General features: G+C 41.6%; 5 protein-coding genes across 5 annotated transcripts; 1 reads left to right on the top strand and 4 right to left on the bottom strand.

Annotated features, from left to right (window-relative positions):
• Positions 1-157: 157 nt before the first annotated feature.
• rab30 (RAB30, member RAS oncogene family) lies at positions 158-3,971 on the bottom strand. Its single transcript, XM_030108702.1, has 5 exons — positions 3,871-3,971; positions 1,572-1,670; positions 1,411-1,494; positions 1,140-1,323; positions 158-895 (listed from the first exon to the last, which is right to left on the bottom strand). Exons 2-5 carry the CDS (start codon positions 1,662-1,664, stop codon positions 645-647), a joined length of 612 nt encoding a protein of 203 aa, XP_029964562.1. The 5' UTR covers positions 1,665-1,670; positions 3,871-3,971; the 3' UTR covers positions 158-644.
• A 1,312-nt stretch (positions 3,972-5,283) lies between these two features.
• ndufc2 (NADH:ubiquinone oxidoreductase subunit C2) lies at positions 5,284-8,267 on the top strand. The gene is made up of 3 exons (XM_030108593.1): positions 5,284-5,564; positions 7,489-7,632; positions 8,094-8,267. Exons 1-3 carry the CDS (start codon positions 5,426-5,428, stop codon positions 8,141-8,143), a joined length of 333 nt encoding a protein of 110 aa, XP_029964453.1. The 5' UTR covers positions 5,284-5,425; the 3' UTR covers positions 8,144-8,267.
• A 190-nt stretch (positions 8,268-8,457) lies between these two features.
• Positions 8,458-8,868, bottom strand: thrsp (thyroid hormone responsive). The gene has a single exon (XM_030109073.1). The coding sequence runs from the start codon at positions 8,866-8,868 to the stop codon at positions 8,458-8,460; it is 411 nt and encodes a 136-aa protein (XP_029964933.1).
• Positions 8,869-11,264: 2,396 nt separating this feature from the next.
• On the bottom strand, positions 11,265-12,664 carry guca1c (guanylate cyclase activator 1C). The gene is made up of 4 exons (XM_030108891.1): positions 12,435-12,664; positions 12,083-12,232; positions 11,510-11,597; positions 11,265-11,406 (listed from the first exon to the last, which is right to left on the bottom strand). The coding sequence occupies exons 1-4, from the start codon at positions 12,627-12,629 to the stop codon at positions 11,270-11,272; spliced, it is 570 nt and encodes a 189-aa protein (XP_029964751.1). The 5' UTR covers positions 12,630-12,664; the 3' UTR covers positions 11,265-11,269.
• Positions 12,665-18,146: 5,482 nt separating this feature from the next.
• Positions 18,147-23,760, bottom strand: c15h3orf52 (chromosome 15 C3orf52 homolog). Its single transcript, XM_030108692.1, has 7 exons — positions 23,417-23,760; positions 22,610-22,687; positions 21,684-21,773; positions 21,402-21,534; positions 21,153-21,313; positions 19,738-19,808; positions 18,147-19,654 (listed from the first exon to the last, which is right to left on the bottom strand). The coding sequence occupies exons 1-7, from the start codon at positions 23,456-23,458 to the stop codon at positions 19,468-19,470; spliced, it is 762 nt and encodes a 253-aa protein (XP_029964552.1). The 5' UTR covers positions 23,459-23,760; the 3' UTR covers positions 18,147-19,467.
• Positions 23,761-24,228: the final 468 nt, after the last annotated feature.

The raw sequence follows: 24,228 nt of genomic DNA, 5'->3' as shown, positions 1-24,228 counted from the left end.
CAAATGATTCAGAATGGAGTGAGGAAAACGAATACGCAGTTCTCAGAGCAGAATAGACTGTAGTGGAAAATAAATGATTGTGCATCAGACTTGCGGTTAGGTTTATCAAAGCTGTCTCTCTCTTTTTTTTTGTTTTGTTTTATTCATTTATTTTTTATTTTTTTGCAATTTGATCAGAGTTCTCCACTAAATGTAAACATGTTGTTACCGTTCACCAGTAACCTCTAATGATGGTGACATTTCCTGTGAGCTGAGTGGAATCTGTAACAAAATACCTGGCAGAGCTTCCCCGCTCCCGTAATTCTGCTGGTGAATATTGACGTTCGATGAAAATGGATCCTAAAACCCAAACTTGAAAAAAATCCTGCTGTTTTCATCGAGATGCAGATACGACTGAGGCCTACTCAGCTTCCTGGAGACTCTCTGCATCCTGTTACACTGAGGATAATGCTCTCCATTACGGCAGCATCCTGGGAGGCCAGAATAAAGTTGACTAACTCCCCTGTACAGCTTAAAAAAAAGGCATGGGACTAGAAAGAGGTGGCTTTCTGCCATCTTAGCGGGACGGAGGCGTTGGGGCTTAGCCATCTACCCTCCACAGTCAATGGCCACCGAGTGGCCACGGCCAGAAGGCTAAGCTCTGTCTAATTGAGGCTGCAGCAGCTCAAGTAACTGATGGTTTTACCCTCGCCAGGCATCGGGGCAGTGTCATTGTTATCCAGCTTGTTCTGCTTGGCCTCTCGAATCAGTTCGCAGGCCAGGTCAAGGAAAAGTTTCTCCACATTGTCAGACTCTTTGGCCGACGTCTCCAGATACAGCATGCTCTGAGCGTCGGCGAAGTCTTCGGCCCTCTGCCTGAGGACCTCCCGCTTCTCTGCCAGGTCTATCTTATTACCTGCGAGACATGAAACAAGCATCCGTCAGTAAAATCCTCGATAAAGAGTTGTTTTAAAGATGAAGCCAGATGGCCCTCACATTCTTTCTGAACAGCATGCTGTGTTTAACCAGACAGATCTGGTGTGTGTGTGTGTGTGTGTGTGTGTGTGTGTGTGTGTGTGGGATGGAGGATTGTGAATTCCGCAGTCAAAAAAACCAAACTGATTGAGTTTGCCAAGAAGAAGAAAAATTAAGTTTCTCACCGACTAATATAGTCACCACTTGGTTGTTGGCATACTGCTCGATCTCCCTCAGCCACTCCGGAAGGCACCTGAAGGAGTCCTCACAGGTAATGTCATACGTGAGAATGAGGGCGTTGGCACTGCGGTAATAACTCTGAGTGATGGAGCGAAATCTCTCCTGTCCAGCTGTGTCCCATATCTGCAGCTGAAAAAACACAACATGTGCAAAACTCAGTCCATTTCAATCGAAACATTTCTCCTCTGAAATATCATGTCACTCCTTTCGCAGTACCTTGACCTTCTCCCCTTTGATTTCCACAGTTTTAATCATGAAATCTACTCCGATAGTAGCTCCTTGTCCCGGTGGGAAAAGGCCCTAAAGTAAGAATAAAGTACACTTTAATATCCTCGCACTCAGTGATTACATACATAAAACCACAGACAAATACGGACCTGAGTAAAGCGCCGGACGAGACATGTTTTCCCAACTCCAGCATTTCCTATGAGAACTATCTTGAACAGGTAGTCATAATCTTCCATGCTCATGCTCCACTGGAAGAAAACAACAACAGAACAAGTGAAAAAGCTGATGTGAAACACACTGGGTCTGGCTAAAAGCCCCGTGTTCACTTGATGTTGCTGGCACGCCTTTGAAACCCCGCCGAGAGAGAAGTGAAGATGCTGATGAAAGTGAGGCACATGGCAGCGTCTGAAGAAACACGGACCATGTTTGATCTCACACACGCTGCAAGAGTTTGGAGGGCGATGTGACCTGGTTTAAGTTTTCACAACTGGTTGTATCGAAACACATGCTGGGAACACACCTTTTCAACTTCTCACCTTCTGTCATGGGGTTACGGTTTATTTTCAACTTGGTTAAATGTTTATATATTTAAACTAGGGATGCATCAGTACTACAGGACAAGAATAAGTATGAGTACCAACCTTACTGATACGAGTACTGGTATGTCTTCTTATTAAATGTCACTGAGTCTAATTTAAACTTCATACGTAAACAATATGCAAATTTTAAGTTACTCGTGTATATATATATATATATATATATATATATATATATATATATATATATATATATATATATATATATATATATATATATATATATATGAGCCAGCAACGATGCAAATAATCAAATATAGGCGATTCAAAAAGGCAATGATGAATAAGTTGACCAGCAAAAAGGCAAAAAAGCCAACAGAGTGAGGAAAAATTCATGTTCGGGTCAGGGGTGACCTACATCGAGCCTGTCAGATCCCACAGGGACCCTGAGAGTAACCCACAGGAAATGTTCTGAATATAAAGGTCAAGATCTATACTGACCTTTACAGAATATGCCCTGGATTGTTCCTAGATTATTCCAACAGGATTTACAGCTGTGAGAGACTGACTTTCTAAAAAAAAAAATCTCCAAAATGAGATAAAATATATCTGCTTCCTGCCAGAAAACAACATTAATAAAAAGTGTCTGAGCCTCTCCACAGGCATTAATATTTCATGTTGTTAAGGGCGACCTGTGTAATTATTAAGGAAGTCTGAGGAAAGTAGCAGTGCTCTTGAATGAACTCAGGATGATTTATACAGCCCAGAAAATATTCATAAAAGCTCAACTTACGACCTGAAGAAATCTTTCAATCATGTCAAATTTGTCATATAAGGTGTTGAGTCCCAAGTCCTGTCTGATATCATTCTGATTACTGGAGCATTATAACTGGTGTTGACATCAATGATCCAATTCAGGACTGTTAAGCTACACTGTTAAAACTAAAGTACTAAAGTATAAATGTCAGTATTTGCATTGGCAAGTAGTTAAAGGTTAGTACTCATACTTGTACTCATATTTTTAAAAAGTATCTCAAGTCTAAACTATGTTGCAACAAGGTTAGAAAATGAATTAAGAACCAATACCCACATTAATGTAATAAAGCAGAAATCCTTTATACATATTTGATCTCCATTTTTGGAACCAATAAATTAAAAGCTTAACTTATTTGTTATAAACAAACTTTTTAAACAGACTTTAAATATTTTTTCTCCTGTTTTAAAGTGACTGAAATGCCTGTTATGGACTGAGTGGTGAAGCTTCCATAAATTAAAACCAACTCAGTAACAGTATCAGAAATACTCCTAACAGTAACCATTTATTTTGTGCATGCAGTAAAAAAATATTGGATATCTTTCTTTGTTCACTGTCTAAAAACGAGTGAACAGCATGAAAATTAGGAGTATAAACCAGAGTAGTGTCGCTCTGCAGTACCGTTACTTCTGCTCCGTTACCGGGATGGAGAACCGGCCTCTCCGCGAGCACAAATACGTGACCATTAAAAAAAAAAAAAAAGATTTAGCAGCAAACTGTTGCTCCCAGAAAGACGAAAATCTGTTTAAAGCAATCCTATTCAACTCAATCTTATTCCTAAATCCGTAATTAACCCCCGCATGCATGTAAAATGACATTCATCCTTGTGTCGCATTTCAATATTTACGCTTTGGTTTGGTTTATGAAGCGGAATAATATAAATACCGCATCCTGCACAATAATAATCCGCGAAATTACAGGCACACCGCGAGTTTCAGACAAATCTCATCAAACAGCAGAGTTGGGAGGCATCAGGACGGAGCTAGCAGCTGTAGCATCGAGCAGCTACCGAGCACAGATTCTGGCCATTTTGGCTCCGCGGATGAAGGAGGAGGAAAATAATCCGAGTCCGACTGGAGCCCCGGGTTTAGCACTCACCACGAAGACCGGGACGGCCCGGGATTAAACTACACCGTGTGCATAGGTCACCTCTTCAGATGCTGCTGGGCAGGGTGTGTGTGTGTGTGTGTGTGTGTGTGTGTGTGTGTGTGTGTGTGTGTGTGTGTGTGTGTGTGTGTGTGTGTGTGTGTGTGTGTGGAGGAGGTGGAAGGCGATGATGTCATCAGTTCACATGCAAACTATCCCACTACATCCACTCACTGTTTCTTTTCTTGGATTAATCTGATTTGATCATATTTTTTGTATTATTTTTTAAATCATTTTTCATCTAATTTCATTTGATTCCATGTATTTTTTTTCATTGTACTTTATTTCTTTCTGATATTGTATAATGAAATAAAGTAGTCCATATTTCATATTTGCTTTTTTTGCTGTTATTGTTCACTCCGTTTAAGATGATATTGCATGGTGATCATTGGTGGTTCTTGTTTCTGTTTTTCTTTTCTCTTTTCTGTTTTTTTTTTTTTTTTTTTTTTTTTTTTTGCTGCTGCTGCTTCTATAAAATTATAGTTTATTCTAATTTATTTCATTGTTTTCTGACAGAAACAAACAACAGGGCAATGTATCAAATATGAGAAAAAAACTTACATTTTTTCTCATATTTGATACATTGCCCTGTTGTTTGTTTGTTTGTGAACACTTACATTCATGTAATGTTTTAAAGTATAATAATTTATTCTTTTTAATTTTGCTTCACTGTTACTCCTCTTACGTTTTCTTTCAGTGTTTGCCCAGTTCCCTCCTGAAACGGAGGTTTCTTCATTTTAAAAATAAGTTATTTTCTTTTCCACAGTCGCTTATGCTTGCTCATGAGGGACTGTTGATTTTTTCATCTGAAAAAGGTCCTCGAAACGACTATGTTGTACTTGGTACTGTAAATAAAGCTGAATTGAATTGAATGGAGTTGTGTTATACATATTACAATGTCATAATAATTGAAATTAAATATCATGACACAAAATAATGATAATATTTAAATTCTATTCTTAATAATTAAATTAATATGATGCACGCCGACCTTTGTTAAAAAAAACAATTCTGCTTTTAAACCACAACGGTCGATTACCTTGCCTAGTAATTACTTAGTTTTAGAATATCAGTTACTCAGTTACTAACTGACATACATGTAACTTATAACTACTTTTAGGAAGACGTAATTTGTTGCTACAACTACGTTTTAAAAGTAACTTTACCTACATTTGTTATATATACATATGTGTGTGTGTGTGTGTGTGTGTGTGTGTGTATATATATATATATATATATATATATATATATATATATATATATATATATATATATATATATATATATATATATATATATAATTTTTCGTCTGTAGGCGGCAGCATTACATTTCCTGTGGTTGAAAGCACAGGGTAGGAACTACATGCAGCCTTCCTGTGTTCCGCCCGGACTTTTTAGTCCTTTGCTCACGCGTCCTTGACTTCCTACCGGAGGTGATAGCTAATCGTTGTTAGCTGGAGGCGCGAGGTCACTTCAAACTCGACTTTTGGCCGCTTTTTGTGTCAGGATGGGGATCTTTCCAGACGAAGGGAAGCGTCTGCCTCCTCCGGGGATCGTGAACAGGAATTCGGTGTGGCTGTCGGCGGTGGGCTGGTGCACGGCGATGCTGCAGAACGCCATCAACCTCAGGCCGCCCTTAAAGTCAGGTTAGCATGTTTATCAGACGTGTGTAAAGCAAACTTTCCCGTTCCACAGTGGCAGTGGTGCTTGAACATGCTCTGAAATACTCTGCCTGCACGGTGAACCTGTAATAAAGTCAGGTTAGCATGTTTGCTGTTTACCAGACTGAATGAATCGTCTGTAACAGAAAAATACGTTTTTTTAAAAGTCATTACAGACTGAGGTTCTTAAATGTTGACTATTGTCCTGCAAAAAAAAAAAAAAAAAAAAAAAAAACGTCAGTAAAGAGTACTTCCTGGTACAAGTAATTTAGGAGTGCATAAACTGATACCTGTTTAAATATGATGTGATCAACACAATTAATATGACTTTTTCAGTCACGATTCAATGTCACTCGACACGAGTCAGGTCAGAAATTTGGGTGTGATGATGGCCTCAGACCTAAAATTGAAAATCCACATTAAGACCATAATAGCATCTGGAAGATGTTGCAAGTGTTGAAAATAAATGATCAAAAGTAGACTTGTTCATGTATTTATTTTCAGTAGGGTGGATTGTTGTCAGTCTGTGTTTACAGGCCTTAATGAAAAGAGAGAAAAAAAATGTGGAGCTCATTCAGACTCCAGACCACCACAGAGAGGAGCACATTGCAGATAATGATTTACTTGTAGACTATGCAACATCCAGACACCAGAAGATCTCAGCAAGAGGTTTATGAAGTGTTTAAAGATTCAGGAGAAACAAAGTGAAGCAGTTTTTATTTCCTACACTCCACCTGTGGAGCAAACATGCTGCTGACACACTTCTTAAATCAGGCTATAAAACACTGTTATCTGCTCAGGCTTTCAGTCAAACCAACTTTATTACTATTATCTTAATAAATCTAAATTGTTATGAACTGTTTAATCTCGTCGTTTTAATATATTTCCTTGTATATAATATATTTCCTCACAGTAACAATGTTGACAGACCAAAACTAAACTGCAAACTTTAAAACAGCTGAAAGGAAAAAGGCATCAGTGTGTAAAACAGACTCATTACACATCAGTGTTAAGAACTGAATTAAAAAAAGGAAAGATGTAGGATAATGTTAATAAAGGCCGGACCAACCTGCATTCAGATATGCTGCCTACATTAAAATGTAGTAATGTAGAATAATAATAATAAATAAGTGTTAATGTACACACCACTGTCAATGTTTATAATGTCTGTGGTTTCCTTAGAAAAGGAAATGGCACCAACTAGTGGCCGGGCAGGCTATCTGTTTGTAAGTAATGAGGGTGTGTGAATCAGTGAGTGATGTCTGATATGTGGTTAAATAGTTTTATATCCGAACATGCAGGGAATCTTTAAACTAAACAAACACACTCGCATTATGGGCATTAAGCTGGTTTGGATAGATGGTGCTTTAAATGTGGACACTAAAATGAACATTAAAACCTCACTCAGTCTTTACCTTTGGAAACATACAGTTTGATCCTGAACCGTTGTATTGGTTCACATTATGTTGTACCGGAGTTCATAATGAAGTATCATGTGATTTCTAGTATTGCAGTTGTACAAAAATTAGGTTTTAGTTAATGTGAGCTGGAGTTATGAAAATAAATTAACACTAACAAAGTGAATGCTTTCCAGTGAGTAAAGTTGTGTGTGTTGCTTTAGTAAATAAACTCTTTTTTTGGTTCCCACACACAGACATGTTATGTCATGATGCTATTTGTTGTGACAGACGTTCATCAATAAATTACATAACTTTAATTTTGAACCTTTTTCTCTGTTTCCTGCACTTCATTCAGCTCTCATAAAGGAGGCACTTTTTCAGCATTTGACTTAATGTAAAATGATGGAAAAAATACATTTTGTGTCAAACCTTTAAGGACATGCCATGATCCCACTAAGGTGTTGTTTTTATGCTTAAAACTGTGAAACACTTCTGTCTTCTCCTCTCAGGCGTTCATCGGCAGGTCCTGCTGGCGACCATCGGCTGGTTCATCGGCTACCACATCACCAAATATGAAAACTACAGCTACGCCAAACTTGATCGAGACATGAACGAGTACATCAGACTCCACCCGGAGGAATTTGTACCGAAAGGTAAGACAGGAAGAACGTGACACTCGTTTACACACTGACGATTGCAAGTTAGAATTCTAAATGACCTGGTCATCTGTCCATACGGATATCTGTGTTCTCCTGTTATTAATGTTTACAGTTTATTCTGTGTGTCTATGTGTGATTTCATTAACAAAACAACAGCGTCGGCAGATGACGCAGCATGCCAACTCCATCCTTTTCAGCGCTTCTGTTCTTGGTGTTTAAACAGACATCGTTTTCAGAACATTTCAAATTACTTTATTTCATAAGGTGGCAGCTCAGTTTGCATTGTATATTCTTTATGACTGCACTGTACTCATCATAAACCGCAGTAATTTGATAGACTGTTGCAAGAGTTTAGAAACTCCCCACTGTTAGCTTGTTGACTCATCTGAAGTGATGTGGTGTTTAAGATGTTATTTTCTGTGCATGTGTAACATGTTTTTTTTAAATCCCATCAGAGAAGAAGACGTTTGCAGAGATTGTGGAACCTTTCCATCCCGTGCGCTGAGTGCCACCGCCTTCTGGCATGGAAGACAACTCCTGCAGGCTCCAGTCCAACTCCAGCAGCCTTTTTGTGTAACTTTTCTGTCTTATGTCCTGTGAAATATGTAAATAAAAAGTACAAAAAAAAAGAATCACAGTTCTCTGGACTCTGCTTTGTTGGATTAGAAAAGACCATTGGTTCATTTAGGCAATGCACATTTATTCATCACACACAGCAGAATGTTACAAACATGAAACCACCAGGTATAAAGAGGTCGGACATGTGGAGGAGTCCAGAGATGGTTGTCAGTGTCCACGGGAGCTGGATTCTGGACCGTCTCAGTTCGGCGCTCCGATGATGTCCATGTATTTGTCCGTGAGGCTCTGAGTCTTCTCTGTCAGCTCGCTCATGACTGCGAACAGGCCCGCCAGGTGGAAGTGGAACAGCGTTTCGGGATCCGTTCCCAGCAGCGGCTCCAGCTTCTTGCTGAGCGCCGTGCCGCTCCGGCTCCTGTGGTCGTCGGCGTGCAGCAGGCCGCCCTCCGCTGTGTTCCTGATAGCCTTGAGCATCAGGTAGTCGCCGTACAGGTCTTGGCTGCCGTTCTCGCAGTCCCACGCCTCGTCCGAGGGCACGTCGCGCAGCAGGCTGGGCACCAGGACGGTCTGCTCCATGTCCGAGACGGCCGAGCTGTATCGCCTCAGCGCCAGCAGCAGGCTGCTCTTGGTAGATCTCACCTCGGACGACTGCATGTTCTCAGGAGGACGTGATCGACCGTGCAGAGCAGAATCCCCGGGGCGGCCTGGAGTTTATATGGTCAGTGCGGTTATGCAACCGCATCACCCGATACTTTTCAAGCGGTTTGGTGTTGTGTGGAGTCAAACCTCTTATCAGTGTTTGAGTTGCACATCCACAGTTCTTCTTGCTAACGCTCTGAATTGACCCAGCGTCGAATCATTAACCAGGCAGACCTTTTCATTTGGATAACCTCGACATCTGAGCACTCTCTGCTGCGAAATTCATTCTTTTATCCCAAAACATGAGGCGGAGAATGTCAGTTTGTGATCCGATCAAACAAACCTGTTTGGATTTGAAGCTTTTCGAACAAGTTCAAATATTTTCGGTTGAGATCTAAAATGATAGTTGCAGACTGATTATGTAGCTGTTTGACCACAGAACTGAGATGAATAAATAACTACCTGATTTTACTTCATTTGTCAACATCATTCAGACTGCAAAAATGCTTTAGTTGCATCAAACTGTCAAGATCAATACTGCACTTAATTGTCATTGAACTAATTTAAACCTTTCTCTTAGGATTCTGACATCGCACTTCATGTGCTTCTCTTTGATAAATGCTACATTTTTAATCGGCACAATGCACATTATCTGCTCTTCATCCCACAAATGCATGTTTCTCACAAATGAGGCATCGTTAGAAGAGAGAATTAATCAGAGTTTTTAAAAGTTTGGAATGAAAATGAAGCTATTTAACAAATGTTGCTAAAGTATCCATGGAGCAAAATGCTTCTGTGGAGTTTTAATGAATTAAAGTGTTTCTTTCCTCCCTATCACCTTCAGCTTAAACTTTGGCTGTCAAATGCTCTCCTGTTGTGTTCAGATTAGGAGATTAATGTGTTATTTTTATCCAGTGTGAGGTAAGTCATTTGGTAAAGCTGCAGCATTTCCAGCCAGATCTTGTAGCAGGTGAGAGTCCTCAACCCTTCTGACGGTCTGTGACTCTGTGTGTGTTTTTGCTGTGTGCTGCTGGACTATCACCGCTTCACCACAGAGCAAACACAGACACGCACACACACTCACGTTCGCTCATATCGGCAACTCAGAGGGAGGAAATCTGAGTGCAGGCAGTGGATTACATGCAAACTGTATATGTAGGGTTTTTTTTCCCCATGAACATATAGGGAGTTTGCATGTTCTCCTGTATCTGCATGGCTTTTTCTTTTCTTTTTTTTTTTCACAGACATGTACAGGCAGTGCAAACTCCACACAGAAGGGCACAACCTCAACAAAACAAGAATGCTAAGCACTCCCACACCTTCTGTTGAAGTTTCATTCTGTGAAATTGATGTAATTTGTCTGTTTTTACATTGAGCCGACTGTTGAGTCCCTTTGAGCTGATCTGCTCTGGTCTGGACTGTAGACTGGTGCTCGTAGTTTTCCAGATTGTGATCCAAGAACGTCAACCGTGATTAAACCTTCCTTCCTGAACAAGTGAGCGACTCAATACACCCTCTTCTGGTGTAAACTGGTATTGCAAGAGGAAACAGGCTCGGGAATGTCTGAATGGTTTAAAGATTTTGGTAAAACAGCATAAAATTGTCTTCGATAGAACATTGTAATAATAGCTTTCTCTCAATCTGCTGACTAGTTAAAGTTATAACCACTGAACTCATCTTAATTGTGACATATTGTACTTCAAAACAGCGCAGTTTACGCAGTGTAAAGCTTTCAAAAACCTGAAGAAAAGCCAGTACTGAGATCATATCAAAAAACAGCATTTTTAACAAAAGCACTGTATTAATTTTAAGGCAACATTGAAATGGTAACAGCACAAGACATTATGGATTATTACATCTCCTTACACAATGACTTTTTTTCTTTTTTGAAACATTTGATTGTTACATATGTAATCGGTTAAAAAAACAGAAAGAAAGTGAAGCTATTTCTACCCCTGTAATGACACTAGAGGTTCACAAGCTAAGTAAACATGGTGCTATGGCAGGTTTGAGCAGCTCTATTTGAATTGAAACTGTAGACCACACACATTAACAGATGGGTCCCAATACTTGTGAGCTATCTGGGACGGGAGCGGCCTTCTCTGCTTCCTCTGTTTTGTCTCCTGCAAATGAAAACATCCCAACGCTTCCAGGGAGCCGAGCGCAGATGTGGCTCCGCACACCTGGACTCGCCCACTTTCCGTTCCAGCGTTTTCCATCTTCAACCCATCAAAGCCCAGAGACGCGAGAGCAACAAGCAGAGGGCGGATCTCTCCGCTGCAATCTGCAGATGTCCACAGTAAGCTGCCGGGCCGCTCAGTCCATTCAGTTCAGTCTCAGATAGGAACTGGGCTCTGGATCGAGCCAATCAGTCTTCTCTCAGTGTGACCTCCACCCTCCACTCCATCCACCCTCTTCACTTGATCCGTTTCTGCGGCTGGCCTTTGATGATGATTTCCAGCACATGGGTAAGATCCATCATCTTGGTGAGCATCTCCATGATGTCCGGATGCTCCTTCGCTCCGCTGATGAACTCCTCCAGCGTCAGCTCGCCTGGAGAGAGACGGCACAGAGATTCAAACGCGCCCTCAGCTCTGTGGAAACTGGAGCGACTCGTCTCTTTTGGAACAGTCAGCGCTGCTGTTTTGATCCTTACCTTCTCCATTGACATCGATTTTCTCATATATGAGAGTCACGATCTCCTCTGGAGGGATTTCGTAAATTCTTGTGATGTCTTGAATGGCCTGAGAGGAGAGTTTACGGAGGTTACTTAAGGGGACTTGCAGTGGATTATCAGTTTAAAGTAATGCTGTGTCCATCTTAGATTCATCGGCTGAATGGAAGAACTAAAAAAGACACGTAAGAGATAATTGGCTTTGAATCCACCTTCAACTGGTCGGACTGTGCTGCAGGAATGTGGACGGAATCAATGAAACCTGAGACAACCTGCCTGGATGTGTTCTAATATTTGACTGCAAGTGGGTCAGAAGGTGTGTTTAAAGGTAATAATGATCATGTTATGACTTTGTCAGTTAATGAACTGGGTCACAGACAAGGTCGTCCTCAGACCAGGGTTAAATAAGAGGGCCATGGATTAGATGTTCACAGCTCATGACCGGTTAAATACATTTCCACACCTTTGGAGTTAAGCTTTCTGCAAACCGCCAGCTGAGGACTGCCTCATGTGTGAATGTGAGATTATGAAGCACGCAAAGAAAATGTTCCACACCTTGAATATGGTCTCCAGTTCCTCTTTGTCAATTTTTCCGTTGCCGTCTTGATCGAAGAGCTTGAAGTACCACTTCAGTTTCTGATTTATTTCTCCTTTCAGCAGTAAACTTATGGCTGCAATGTACTCCACAAAGTCTAGATATCCGTCCTGTGAACACAACCACAGACAAGAAAATCACCGTACATCCTGCATGCTCTACTACAACAAGCATAGCTTCGAACTAAAATGAAACATTTTTAAAACCTTTAACGTCATACCACACAGTGAGGTTTTGTCTCTGGCTGCAGAGACGCCATCATTCTTACGAGTTTTCATCATTACTGATGGTTTCCTGCAGGTGTCTTCTTACCCCGTCCATGTCGAAGGTGAAGAAGACCTGGTCCACGTAGCTGCTGGCCTCCTCCGTCATCCCGTTCATTTCCAGCATGGTCTTCAGCTCGAAGAGCGTGATGAGCCCGGAGGGAGACTCCTTCATGAACTTGGTGTACCAGTGGTGCATGTCCTCCTCCAGGATGTCGTCCATGTTGGAGCCGTGGGCGCCCATTATTCCGGAGAGATTCTGCAGAGAGCTGCCGATCGGACCTGGACCAGAGAGGACGGACGAGCGACTGCAGCTCTGCAGTGCAGCTCAAACCTCAAGCAACCATGACTTAATCTTTAAGTCTCGCTGCGGCCAAAAGTAGAGATAACCCTTTAATGGGATAACAGCAGGAGTCTTCCTAGAACTGCATGGCATCGCACGCTGTATGAGCGGAGAGGAGTCAAACGCCAACATTCAGGACGATTAAACTCTGATGAGGAGTGAAAGAAGCTTGAAGAGGTTGAGACTTTACAGGGAAAATGCAACATACCTAAACACAAGGAGTACAATCTGCAGTGTCCTGCAAAACGCTATCTATATTTGACAAGATTCCATTTAACAAATATATGATTAAATATAAATGCTTTCAAACAATATGAATAATGTTATATTGACATTTAACGAAGTTGAAAAACAGGACCAAAAAAATCCAACTGACCTAATTAACAGTTAATAATGATAACAAACAGGCAAATTATGACCTGAATTTAAATCTATATCTGTCATATATTCATACCTAAAAACAGTTTTAAAAATAGTAATTTTTAGTAAAGTGCTACATTAACCGCTTTACTAAATCGCCCCTCCTTTGCGTCCGCTCACGCATTCCGCCTCACACCAGAGTGAAGGGAGTCCTCTGGTAATAATAACAGGGAATTCCTCTCACAAGCCACTTATCCTGTTGTAAAGTACAGTACGGGGTATTTCTGTGCCTCAACACACATCGAGCCTCTTAAGAAAATTACATAGTATTGTAATGTGTGATAAATGTAGTCATCTCCCTGAGCTGCAATAACTGCACACATGTGAATTTCACTCTACAATACGCAAAATTGCTTTTAATGTTTTCACTATGTGGTCCTGATTACTGATATTAAAGAACGCTCGCTTTATGTTTTTGGACTGTGGGAGGAAACTAGAGACAGCCTACACACACTCACACACTGGGAGGACATGCAAACGCCACACAGAAAACCCTGATGGGATTTGAACCTTGACCTTTCACTGTGAGGCGAGAGCACTACTGTACGAAAAAAGAAAAAAACAAAACCCAGAAACAATCACAATAATAACATTCATGATTGAAAGTATGAAAAAAAGTAAAATTGACAGAAACCACTGTGAAGAATTTAAATATAGATATATGAAAGAGAAAATCAGCCGGATAACATCACGTTGTATAATTCTGTTGCTCCTGCTCAGCATTAGATCTTCAAACAATCTTTAGTTAGAAATAAACATGAGTTCTTTATTTTAATTAGCTCTAGAGACTGATCACACATTTTCCAGTATTCTGTGGTAAAGACAGACTCATTTTTTTGAGGAACAACCAAACATCTTTGATCCAGAGACTTTGAATTCCCAGTTAATTCAAAGTTGTCTCCTCTTTGGACAGGCAGAGTGGAGAAACTCCAAACAAAGCGATCCAAGAATCTGGTGTAAGTTACAGTAATAGGCACTGTGAGTGAAATTAAATTGATTAAAGCTGTGTTTTTCACAAATGAAAGATTTCTATTAACTCAGTCACATTTGTGCAATTGCTAATAAATCAGAAAATGTTGCAGTAACAGAAGGATTCGACCCATTAAAGACACTGTAGAGCGTAGTCTTCAATGAAACTGCACCGGTTCTGCCTTGCATGAGTTAACCAGATCAGATTAAGTGGTTTGAGGCTGCCGGTGAGGATGTAGGGCGCTCTTTCACACGCATCTCATTATGGATAAACACATGTTTAAAGAAGCGCCGTTGACCTGCGTCTGACCTAAGCGTGATCAGTCCAGAGGACTCCTGGAGCTCCCTGGTAGTGGCAATCGAAGCTCAGGGAGCCTATTTTAGTAAATCTGCCTTCAGACGATTACTGTTTCCCTGAATAGGATTGAGTCGATGGTCCACCACTGACTTCAGGGAACACAGGCAGGCAGAAACTGTTGGACTGTTCACAACCAGCATCCACACCTCTGCAGGGGGCTGAATGACACCTGATTGCTGAGAGCAGATTTAGAAATGTGTTTATATAGAGCTCCACACCTTTAGAAAACACTTTCCGTAATCCAACTGGAGTCAAAAGTCTATTAAGTAAACTAAAGTCTGAATGAACAACAGAATCCTCCTGCTTTCTAACAGTATCTGCCACACTTCAGCAGGTGGTTTTGGTTTGCGTTGCTGTTTAAAACATGACCCTCATGTGACGATCAGCATGCAGCAGGGATGTGTTGCGACAGTGTGTTTCCCTATTCAGGAATAAGAAAAAGAATGACTTCAAAATGTTAACTAATACCACTCTGAGAGGACGAGTACGAGCACGAGTACGAACCTTCAGCTGCTTCCCGATACCAAGCACCAATACAAATACTTATCAAATGGAATAAAGTTGCTCCATATGCAAACGATACGAGAAGGCTGTGTGTCGCCATAAAACCACCTCTACACATGTCTGGACACCAGTTATTTGGACAAAAGCGTCCACTAAATGAAATTGTAGCAGCCTGACAGGATACAGTATGCAGAGCAGAGGGTGTCAGGTTCAGAACCCGACACCCAACACCGCCAACATCCCTAAATGTTAATACAAATACATTCTGTGTCCTAATCACAATAAATATTTCAGCAAAAATCCTTAAAGATCTCATCTTTTAGTGAAACAGCGAGTGAATATTGTTCAGTGATTTATGCAGTAATGCAACTGGGCAACACTTAACTTTGTATCACATTAAAAATGTATTGGAATTTAAAACTCAGAACTTACAATGTTGCCTGGTGGTTTGGGCTTATTTCTCAAACTTAAATCAGGTCTTTAAATTTGAAATGTATAAAAAAAAAAATGTGTGAAAAAGAAGCAACTCACTCAAAAGTCATGAACAAAGTTTTAATTTCAACAGACTGATAATGTGATGCCCTGGATCTCGGGGTGCATGGCCGGAGCGCTGGGGGGTGGGGGGGGGGGGGGGGGGGGGTGGGGGGGGGGGGGGTGGGGGGGGGGGGGTGGGTAGCCACCCTTGTGGGCCGGTTCTCCCGGGTGGGTCATGGCCCTCCGCCTGTGTGGGGGGTCGGCTCTTGGGCTCTTGGCTCTGCCCGCCCCGGGCGTCAGGCACCCGGGGTGGACCGGCTCCTGCCGGTCATGGCTCCGCGGGGCCTGGGCCCAGAGACCACCGTGGTCCCCGGCCGGGGCTTTCCTCTGCCCCATTTCTGAACTGGAGCAGGGGCGTCTGCCTGGGGGAGCAGCTTGGATCCAGGCTCTGTGATGACCGCCGGCTCTGTTTTGGTGTTGTCTAGATTGGGGTTTGGGATTGTTCTTGGTTGCGTGTGGTGCATCGACAACACTGTTTTGCATTGTGAATTTGTCCTCCCCCCCCCCCCCCCCCCCCCCCCCCCCCCCCCCCGTTCCCCCTCCCCCCTCTCTTTATGTCTCTCGCTCTCTGAGCGTTTCCGTCCCGGTCCTGTCCGGCAGCCATGCCGGATGCCAGCTTTAAATAAAGGCAGCAGCAGGAGGAGATTCAGTCTCGTCCTGCTGCTAACATTAAAATCTGTTCGGATAGTAAAAGGCTGCAATCATAAAAAATTGCACGCCCCAGCTGCCGAACAGGACAAGGGAGAAAATAAAAAAAAGTAAATAAAAAAAATAAACATGATTTGCAGCTTGGCTATAAAGCATGCACATACACACGTGGACAAAATTGTTGGTCCTTTAATGAAACAAAAAATTCACAGTGGTCAAAGAAACAACTTGAATCTGACAAAATTAGTAATTAATAAAAATTCTATGAAATTTAACCATTGACAGTCAGGCACTGCTCTTGAACCATGCTTCATCAGAATTATTTGAAAAAAAAAAAAAAAAGAACCCATGAAACAGGCCTGGACAAAAATGATGGTACCCTTAACTTAATATTTAATTGCACAACCTTTTGAGGCAATCACTGCAATCAAATGATCCCTGTAACTGTCAATGAGACTTCTTCAGCTTTCAGCAGGTATTCTGGCCACTCCTCATGAGCAAACTGCTCCAGTTGCCTCAGGTTGGAAGGGTGCCTTTTCCAGACGGCATGTTTCCGCTCCTTCCAAAGATGTTGGATAGGATTGAGGTCAGGAATCATAGAAGGCCACTTGAGAACAGTCCATTGTTTTCCTCTGAGCCATTCTTGGGTATTTTTAGCTGTGTGTTTTGGGTCGTTGTCCTGTTGTATGACCCATGACCTGCGACTGAGACCGAGCTTTCCGACGCTGGCAGCACGTTTCTCTCTTGAGATTTCATTGTACCCTGCACGGATTCAAGACCCCCTGTGCCAGATGCAGCAAAGCAGCCCCAGAACATAACGGAGCCTCCTCCATGTTTCACAGTAGGGACAGGGTTCTTTTCTTGATGTGCTTTATTTTTCCTTCTGTGAACATAGAGCTGATGTGCCTTGTCTCATCTGTCCACAGGACATTCTACCAGAAGCTTTGTGTGTAGTGTGTAAACATGTAGTTTGGCAAATTCCAGTCTGGCTTTTTTAGGATTTGTTTTTAACAATGGAGTCCTCCTTGGTCGTCTCCCATGAAGTCCACTTTGGTTCAAACAGCGACGGATGGTGCGGAAGTTCACCTTTATCTCTTTAGAAGTTTTTCTGGGCTCTTTTGTTACCGTCCGGATTATCCGTCTCTTTCATTTGTCATCAGTTTTCCTCCTGCGGCCACGTCCAGGAAGGTTGGCTACAGTCCCATGAATCTTGAATTTCTGAATATGTGCAGCTGTAGTCACAGGAACATCAAACTGCTTGGAGACGGTTTATAGCCTTTACCTTTAACATGCTTGTCTATAATTTTCTTCCTAATCTCCTGAGACAACTCTTCCCTTTGCTTCCTCTGGTCCATGTTGAGTGTGGTCCACTTCATATGACTCCCTGTTGCCCTCTATATGAGCCACTGACTGATTACCAGATTGTAGACACCTGTGATGCTCATTAGTGGACACACCTTGGAGTGACATGTCCCTTTGGTCACAGCATTTTCATTCTTTTCTAGGGGGACCATCATTTTTGTGCAGACCTGTTTCTTGAGTTTTTTTTTTTTATAATTCTGTTAAAGCATGGTAAAAAAGCAATGTCTGACTTTCTTTACTTAAATTTCATACATTTTTTTTAATTACTTTTGTCAGATTCAAGTTGTTTCTCTGACCACTGCGAATTTTCATTCAATAAACAAAGGGTACCAACAATTTTGTCCACGTGTGTATATGTAGTTACTGATGGATCAAAGTCTGCTTTGAAGGAGTTTATGGCCAATAGTGAGAAAACTGAAAGATAATGATATTCAGACTATGAAGTGGAATTTAAATCCTCACCTTGCTTTTGTCTGCCAAGTTTATTCTTCCATCCAGTAAATATGGTTCAGGTGTCTTATTACTTTACATTATTAGGTTGGAAATGTCCCTTTAGTTACATCGCTCTGATTTACTTGGTTGAACGCAATAAGCGACTTACAACACTTTTTAAAAGGGTAAAACATATTTAGATTTATTTTTACAGTGCAAAAACAGAACAATGGAAATCAAGTTTTAGTGGTCATTGAGCAAATTATTGAGCGAAATTCTACAAACTCTTTTTACACACATGTAAATCAGCATCCGGGGTGTTGTGAAAAAAAAATCCACCAGGAGTTTAAATAAAAGAGTCATCAATCAAGAACGAAGACGGATCAATTGAAATCAATCCACAGCTTTTTGTCATTTGATAAATGACTCATGCAGGAAGCAGCCGCAGAGATGAGTCTATTTAAAGACTTGCCGGGTGGAAGAGCGGCCGGACGTCATCAGTCTGTCATTCAGATTAATGGAAATCATAATCTCACTCGAAGGTCGACAAGTTGAAGTGATCGGTAAACAGTGTGACACACTTCGATCAGTAAGTGGATTTGAAGGTTTGAGGAGGGAAGCGAAGCTGCTGTCTGTGAAACATGATCTCCCTCTGCTGTTCAGCCTCAGGGAGCTCGAGGAGCAAAGCAGGTCGGCGGAGAGAAAACACACACCTTCTTTACACGAGGCACTAAACAGGAGTTTATCTGAGCGAGCACAGGACTCATTTGCCTGCATCGGTCAGAATAAATCGGATTTGCTCTTCCACTATATTCAAATGTATGATGATGCAAAGGTTTTGGCACAGATATGCAAATATAAACACTTTCTTTTCACATTAAAAACACTCGTATGTATAAACAGTTATAAATAAAATTAAGGCAAATTTAAAAAAAACAAACTCCAGTGACACTGAGGCCCTGTTTAAACAAAAAATTGTGAAAACACTTGGTTCTTTGTTCAGTTTCAGAAAAGCTTGGGGTTTAAACGGCAACATTTTTAAAACTGAAGTCAGTTTACAGAAGCACTGAAAACCACGGAGCCAGTGGTGTTGTTGGTTGTTTTTGTAATAAAACCACACACACACACGCTCAGAGAAAAAAAATACTCTAAAAATTCCATAAACATTAACACCAACATTGTTACGGACAGACGACCAGGTTGGATTGTTGTTTCGGTGACTCAACAGTGAAACTACCGAGTCCAGGAGGATCTGGACATCATGACACTAAAAATAAAATAACACACAGGAAGACACATTAAAATCTCAAAAACACTAAAAAGCTGCAGCTATCCTTTGTTTGGCCATGTAAAGCAGGTAATGTGAGGCTGTAAATATCCGTGAACCCGCCTCAGAGGACACTCAACTGGATCAGGATCATCCACATGACCCACATTCTCAGCAGCAAACCGACGCGAGGTTCAGGAAGCAGGACAGACGTCAGTCCGTCTGGAGTGTTTGTCATCAGCGTGTTAAAACATGATGAGGGAATCGGGATCAATGTAAAGCGGGTCAGACTCCGGGGTCTCCTGGTCGGACAGGAACTGTCTGAACACGTTGAACACCATCTCCCTGCTGACCACGAAGTGTCTCAGATCCTCCAGCCCCTCTTTAGGCAGCAGGAACGTCAGCTCATACTCAGCGATCACAGAACCCTGCCTGTGAGGAGAGACGAGGAGAATCAGCTCAGAGAGTCCTGCTCGGCTTCAGGCAGCAGACCGAAAGATTCGCCTCATGTTTACCTGAAAGCGGAGATCTCAGCTGTGGAGAAGTATCGGCCCAGAGCAGTGGAGGATCGGTAGAGGTCAGACAGCTGTTGGGGGGGGAGGACGGGACAGGGCGAAACATGAAGGAGTCAACAAAGAGGAACTATTCTTTACTGTGATGTCTCAGAAGAGAGGAGCAGACACACACAGTTCATTCAGGGGTCATTTCAAGAAATACAAGCAGGCTAAACATGGGTTTGTTTTGATTTTAGTCAAACACAGAAAGGACCAATTCATATTTACTGTCAAGAGCTGGAAGATGTGGGCCCGCATGGCGGCGTGTTGTGATCCCGTCTCATAGCAGGAACATTGTGAGTTTACAATATGGATATTATAAAACACTTTGATTTCCTCAGTGTTATATATTTGTGAAGCAGCAGGAGCAGAATTAGAGGTGATATGACTCATTATGCTGCGGTGAAAATGTAGGCCAGACAGCACCTTGTTTACAAAGGTTGAGGGCTCAAAGTGGAGGTTACTATCAGGCAGGGTTTGTTGACATGTTTAACAAATTCATGCAGGTCAGCGGCGCGAACTGACTGGGAAGGGACAGCGATCGGGTGTCCTGTTCTCCTCGAGCACGTTTTCCTCCCCGGGGCGTCTGGTTAATCACACTAGTTCATAACAACCTCCAGTTCCAAAAAGTCATTATTCTTCAAGGTACTCACAAACATGTTTAAAAGTGGGGCAGTACAGAGAACGGAAGAATAAAGACCCGTTTACACAGCAAAGAATTAAAGTGGAAACACAAAACGTTCATCTCATTTTGGGGCCTGTTCACATGCTGGTGCTTGAAAACACAGCTTTTTGGAAATGGCTCCTATAGCGGAACATTGTCGTGTAAGCTGGGCCTAATACACTCACTGCATCTTAACTATCCTCTGTTTTTTAGGTATCAAAATGTGATCATCCCACATGCGGGGCTCTGCAACTAAAAGAGCTGTTTTTACGACTTTCCACCCAATCAAATTTAACTGGAGCCGCAAAACACACTGAACCTTTAAAATGAGGTGATACGCCTTATAAACGTTCTGTTTTTGATTGAAAATAAACAAAATCTTATGTGGCATTTATGAAGTTTCAGTGACAATTCAGGACGGAGACATTTTATTACATTTTTAGCTGTTTTTGTAACCTATTTAAGCAGTTTCACTTTTTTTTCTAGCACTTTTTAGAGGATGTTGATGTTTTATCTGTGCTGGCCATTTTTTAAACCACCTTTACGTATTTAGTTGAACTTCTATTTTTAAGCTTTCTTTTCTTAGAGAAATTACAGTCATCTTTGTTTGTTTGTTTTACGCTGTTTCAGCATAAAGAAAGCACCAGTGCATCGAGCACATGGTTGTCCAAGAAACGCATAAAAATCAGAAATGAAGAAGAATCAGCCAAACCTTGTCCTGCAGGTCTGTGGCGAGTGTTTGGCTGTAGTTAGATGAAAGGCTGAAAAGCTCCTCTGTGAAGGCCACGTTTGGCATCTGGAAGCTCCCGTTAAAATACTGAGGAAGTTCGAACAACAAGCGGTCGAACTTCTCATCCTCGTCCTCGTGCGTCGCTGCTCAAACAGAAGCTCGGTTAAACGTTTAAAGATGGAAAACTAGAGGTTATTTAAGACAGCTAGTCTTTTTCAAATGTCACTTTACCTGTGCATATAGCCATTGAACCCACAATCACAGCAATGATGATCACAAGTAATAAGATGATAACCATCCAGAGTTTGACTCTCCAGCAGACGGTCTGAGTCAGCCCATCCTTTATCCCCTGCATGGCTCTGGCCTGGAAACACCGAAACTGCATTTGTCGAATGTTCAGTATTTTCAAAAAAGAATTTATCAATGCAGAGATGTTAAGAGGAAAGAAAGAGGAAATGAGTAGAAAACGCCACGCGTGTTGATAAAGGAGCCCAGGGAGACGGACTTCCATACCCTAAAAGGACGGCAGCGTTCCCTTGACGGATTCCTTTCAGTTTCTCCTTCGTGGGCAAAGCGCGACGCTTCTCCATTCACCCTGACGACCTGCAGCCAAACACACTGTCAACACGTTCCTCCCTTCACCGGAAATGACTGAGATCACCTCACTGAGCGGAAATTCAGGCTCCAGAGGTGAAAGTCAGGGAGCGCAGCGACACAAATGAGCTCATTTTCCCACATAATAATCAGAAACGCTCGGTTACGGAGAACATACCAGGTGTTTGAGCTATTTTCACTGTATGATCTGCTCAGATTTAACACTCCCACCTTTCTAAAGCTAAATGAAGCAGGTCTGTCGGCTTGTCTGAGGCCGTTAACTCCAAACTCACTCATGTTTGCCACTGCTTGTATTTACTCTTGTATTTTCTAAATTGTCCATGTCTGACCTGCATGCAGTACTGTAAGAGACATTGGCTTTTATTCCAAAACTAAATGCTTTGAAAAGTTTTACTAAAGCATGTCATCGTAAAAGTACACCTCCATCACTCTTCCTCTTTTATCTGATATCCTGTTGTTTTTAAATCAGCACTCATTTCTGCTTTCTGCTGTGTCTGTTTTGAGCCTCTTGAAAATAAACCATTTTCACTGTGTTTTAGATGTCTGTTTACACCAAAATGGTGCTTGAAGTCAGCGGAAATTCAACTTTTTGTAAACTGTTCCCAAGATGGAACTTTTAGGAAATGCTCTGACTCTGTCTCCATGGAAATGGGGGAGAAATTAACTTTGTGGAGCGAGACTTGCTTTGTCTCTGATGTCCATCACCAACTCACATGCCTTGTGATTTTTGCCTGTGCGTTTGGAATATTTGGCGGCTAATGTTAGCACTATTGAGAGGATTCAGGAATATTCAGATCTCTACTTGAAACCTGAAATAAACTCACCGGCGCTTGAAGCAGCCCATCACTGTCTGCTGCTTCAGGGTCCCTGTTGGCCAGACTCTCTCCGTTACCTGTATTTACCTGAAAAGCAACACACATTTTGAATTAAATACCATAAAGTACAGCTGAAAGTGTGCACGCATCAAAAAGGAAAACATAATCAAGCATTTCATTCATCTCTTCAATATTTGTGCTTTTTATCATTTTGTGTAACCTCCCTTTAATTCTGATGTTCAGATGAGTGTTCTTAATTTCATTATTTGTATTTTCGGAATGTTATTTTTTAGGACAATTTATTCTTGTTAATAAACATCATATAATGTTAAATTAAAGTCTAAAAAATTTCTATTTTGTGCTCTCAATGCCTCTTGTGGATTTGACTGTCCAACAGTTATGTGAATAGTTCTGTGGATTTTTTTTCATATCGTTCTGTCATACAGCACTTTGTGTTAGTCTTGTCTTGTAGTTTTACCCTCCTCTTGTTTTTTTTTTTTTCTCTCTGAAGTCTTAAAACTCAACAGATTCAAAGAGAAAGAGGAAAACTCCAAGTTTCCCATGTTTGTTCCATTTTTCTGTTGGACCCCTCTTAAGACCTCCTGTGGCTTCCAGGGGGGACACAAACCACACTTTGAAACCACTGGTCTACAAAATTCAAGAAACATAAATATACCTGATATTTACATACAAATACTGAGATAATTATATGTATTTTTTAAAAACAATATAAGTGGTATAACTTTATGTGGTGAACTTTCACGTGATTCAGTGCAGTTTGTTACCTTCAGTAATGCCATATAATCCTGTACTCACCCCCTCATTGGGCCCGTGCGCAGCTCCGTTGGAGGAATGCATCCCCACCCTGCCGGGTTCAGAGTCCACACTGTGAGAAAACCGTGAGAGAGTGGAAAAGAAGAAGGCTCCTCCACCAGGAAGTGGCTCCAAGTCTCAACTTTTAAGATCCACAGAGTCCGAGGCGCCGTGAACGTCTCAGCTGCGGTTCAAAACAAGTGAGCCGCAATTTCTTCCACAAAAAAAAAAAAAGAAGCAACTCCAAAAAACAACAAACTTTAACAAAGTTCACATGTTCGGATCCTGAGAGAAAAGTTTTCCTCCTCCTCCTCCTCCGTGTCTCGGCAGTCAGTCCGCCAGGTGAAGGTGCCTGCCGGGGTTTCTGGGAGGGGCGGGGCGGGGCGGGAGGGAGCAGGAGGGAGAGAAGGCATTTTTAAGGACGTCACGTCACGTAGCTCCGCGTGCCGTCAACATTTTGACGTCACGTAAGTCACCAGGAAGTTCAGGGCATATGAATTCTTATGAACTTTCTGGATTTACACACTTTAGTGATACCTTGAACCTTGAACCTTGTTGTGTTTTTTTTTCTTTGACTTATCTTCAAAAATCCCATTTCCATTTGGAATATCCTTCCTCTCCAGGCAGCATTGACTTCTTCCAGATGAGACATTGATACATTTCTAAATTACATATTCAAGGCCTAATCGACACTTAAACATAAATATGTAAAGAACAAAAGAAGCAGTAAAATTTTCTCAAAAAACTCACTATACAGACTGTTTTAAGCTGTTATTCTGATGCCCTGATAACAGGAAATTACAATAATGTAGTCT

Source organism: Salarias fasciatus, chromosome 14 (genome assembly GCF_902148845.1).
Source record: "Salarias fasciatus chromosome 14, fSalaFa1.1, whole genome shotgun sequence".
Classification (NCBI taxonomy): Eukaryota; Metazoa; Chordata; class Actinopteri; order Blenniiformes; family Blenniidae; genus Salarias; species Salarias fasciatus.
The sequence above is the reverse complement of the archived record's forward strand: the minus strand, read 5'-3'. Positions and strand labels throughout refer to the sequence as shown.

Excerpts from the sequence above, each read along its gene's own strand:
- thrsp (XM_030109073.1), bottom strand. The coding sequence starts at position 8,868 with ATGCAGTCGTCCGAGGTGAGATCTACCAAGAGCAGCCTGCTGCTGGCG.
- c15h3orf52 (XM_030108692.1), bottom strand. The coding sequence starts at position 23,458 with ATGCATTCCTCCAACGGAGCTGCGCACGGGCCCAATGAGGGG. Across the intron at positions 21,774-22,609 it reads ATGGGCTGCTTCAAGCGCCG|GTCGTCAGGGTGAATGGAGA; the intron begins GTGAGTTTATTT and ends GTTTGGCTGCAG. Across the intron at positions 21,535-21,683 it reads AACGCTGCCGTCCTTTTAGG|GCCAGAGCCATGCAGGGGAT; the intron begins GTATGGAAGTCC and ends CGGTGTTTCCAG.
- guca1c (XM_030108891.1), bottom strand. The coding sequence starts at position 12,629 with ATGGGCGCCCACGGCTCCAACATGGACGACATCCTGGAGGAGGACATG. Across the intron at positions 12,233-12,434 it reads TCACCTTCGACATGGACGGG|GACGGATATCTAGACTTTGT; the intron begins GTAAGAAGACAC and ends TTGTGTTCACAG. Across the intron at positions 11,598-12,082 it reads AACTGGAGACCATATTCAAG|GCCATTCAAGACATCACAAG; the intron begins GTGTGGAACATT and ends CTCTCCTCTCAG.
- rab30 (XM_030108702.1), bottom strand. The coding sequence starts at position 1,664 with ATGAGCATGGAAGATTATGACTACCTGTTCAAGATAGTTCTCATAGGA. Across the intron at positions 1,324-1,410 it reads TCAAAGGGGAGAAGGTCAAG|CTGCAGATATGGGACACAGC; the intron begins GTACTGCGAAAG and ends GTGTTTTTTCAG. Across the intron at positions 896-1,139 it reads AGTGGTGACTATATTAGTCG|GTAATAAGATAGACCTGGCA; the intron begins GTGAGAAACTTA and ends CATGTCTCGCAG.
- ndufc2 (XM_030108593.1), top strand. The coding sequence starts at position 5,426 with ATGGGGATCTTTCCAGACGAAGGGAAGCGTCTGCCTCCTCCGGGGATC. Across the intron at positions 5,565-7,488 it reads CAGGCCGCCCTTAAAGTCAG|GCGTTCATCGGCAGGTCCTG; the intron begins GTTAGCATGTTT and ends TTCTCCTCTCAG. Across the intron at positions 7,633-8,093 it reads GGAGGAATTTGTACCGAAAG|AGAAGAAGACGTTTGCAGAG; the intron begins GTAAGACAGGAA and ends AAATCCCATCAG.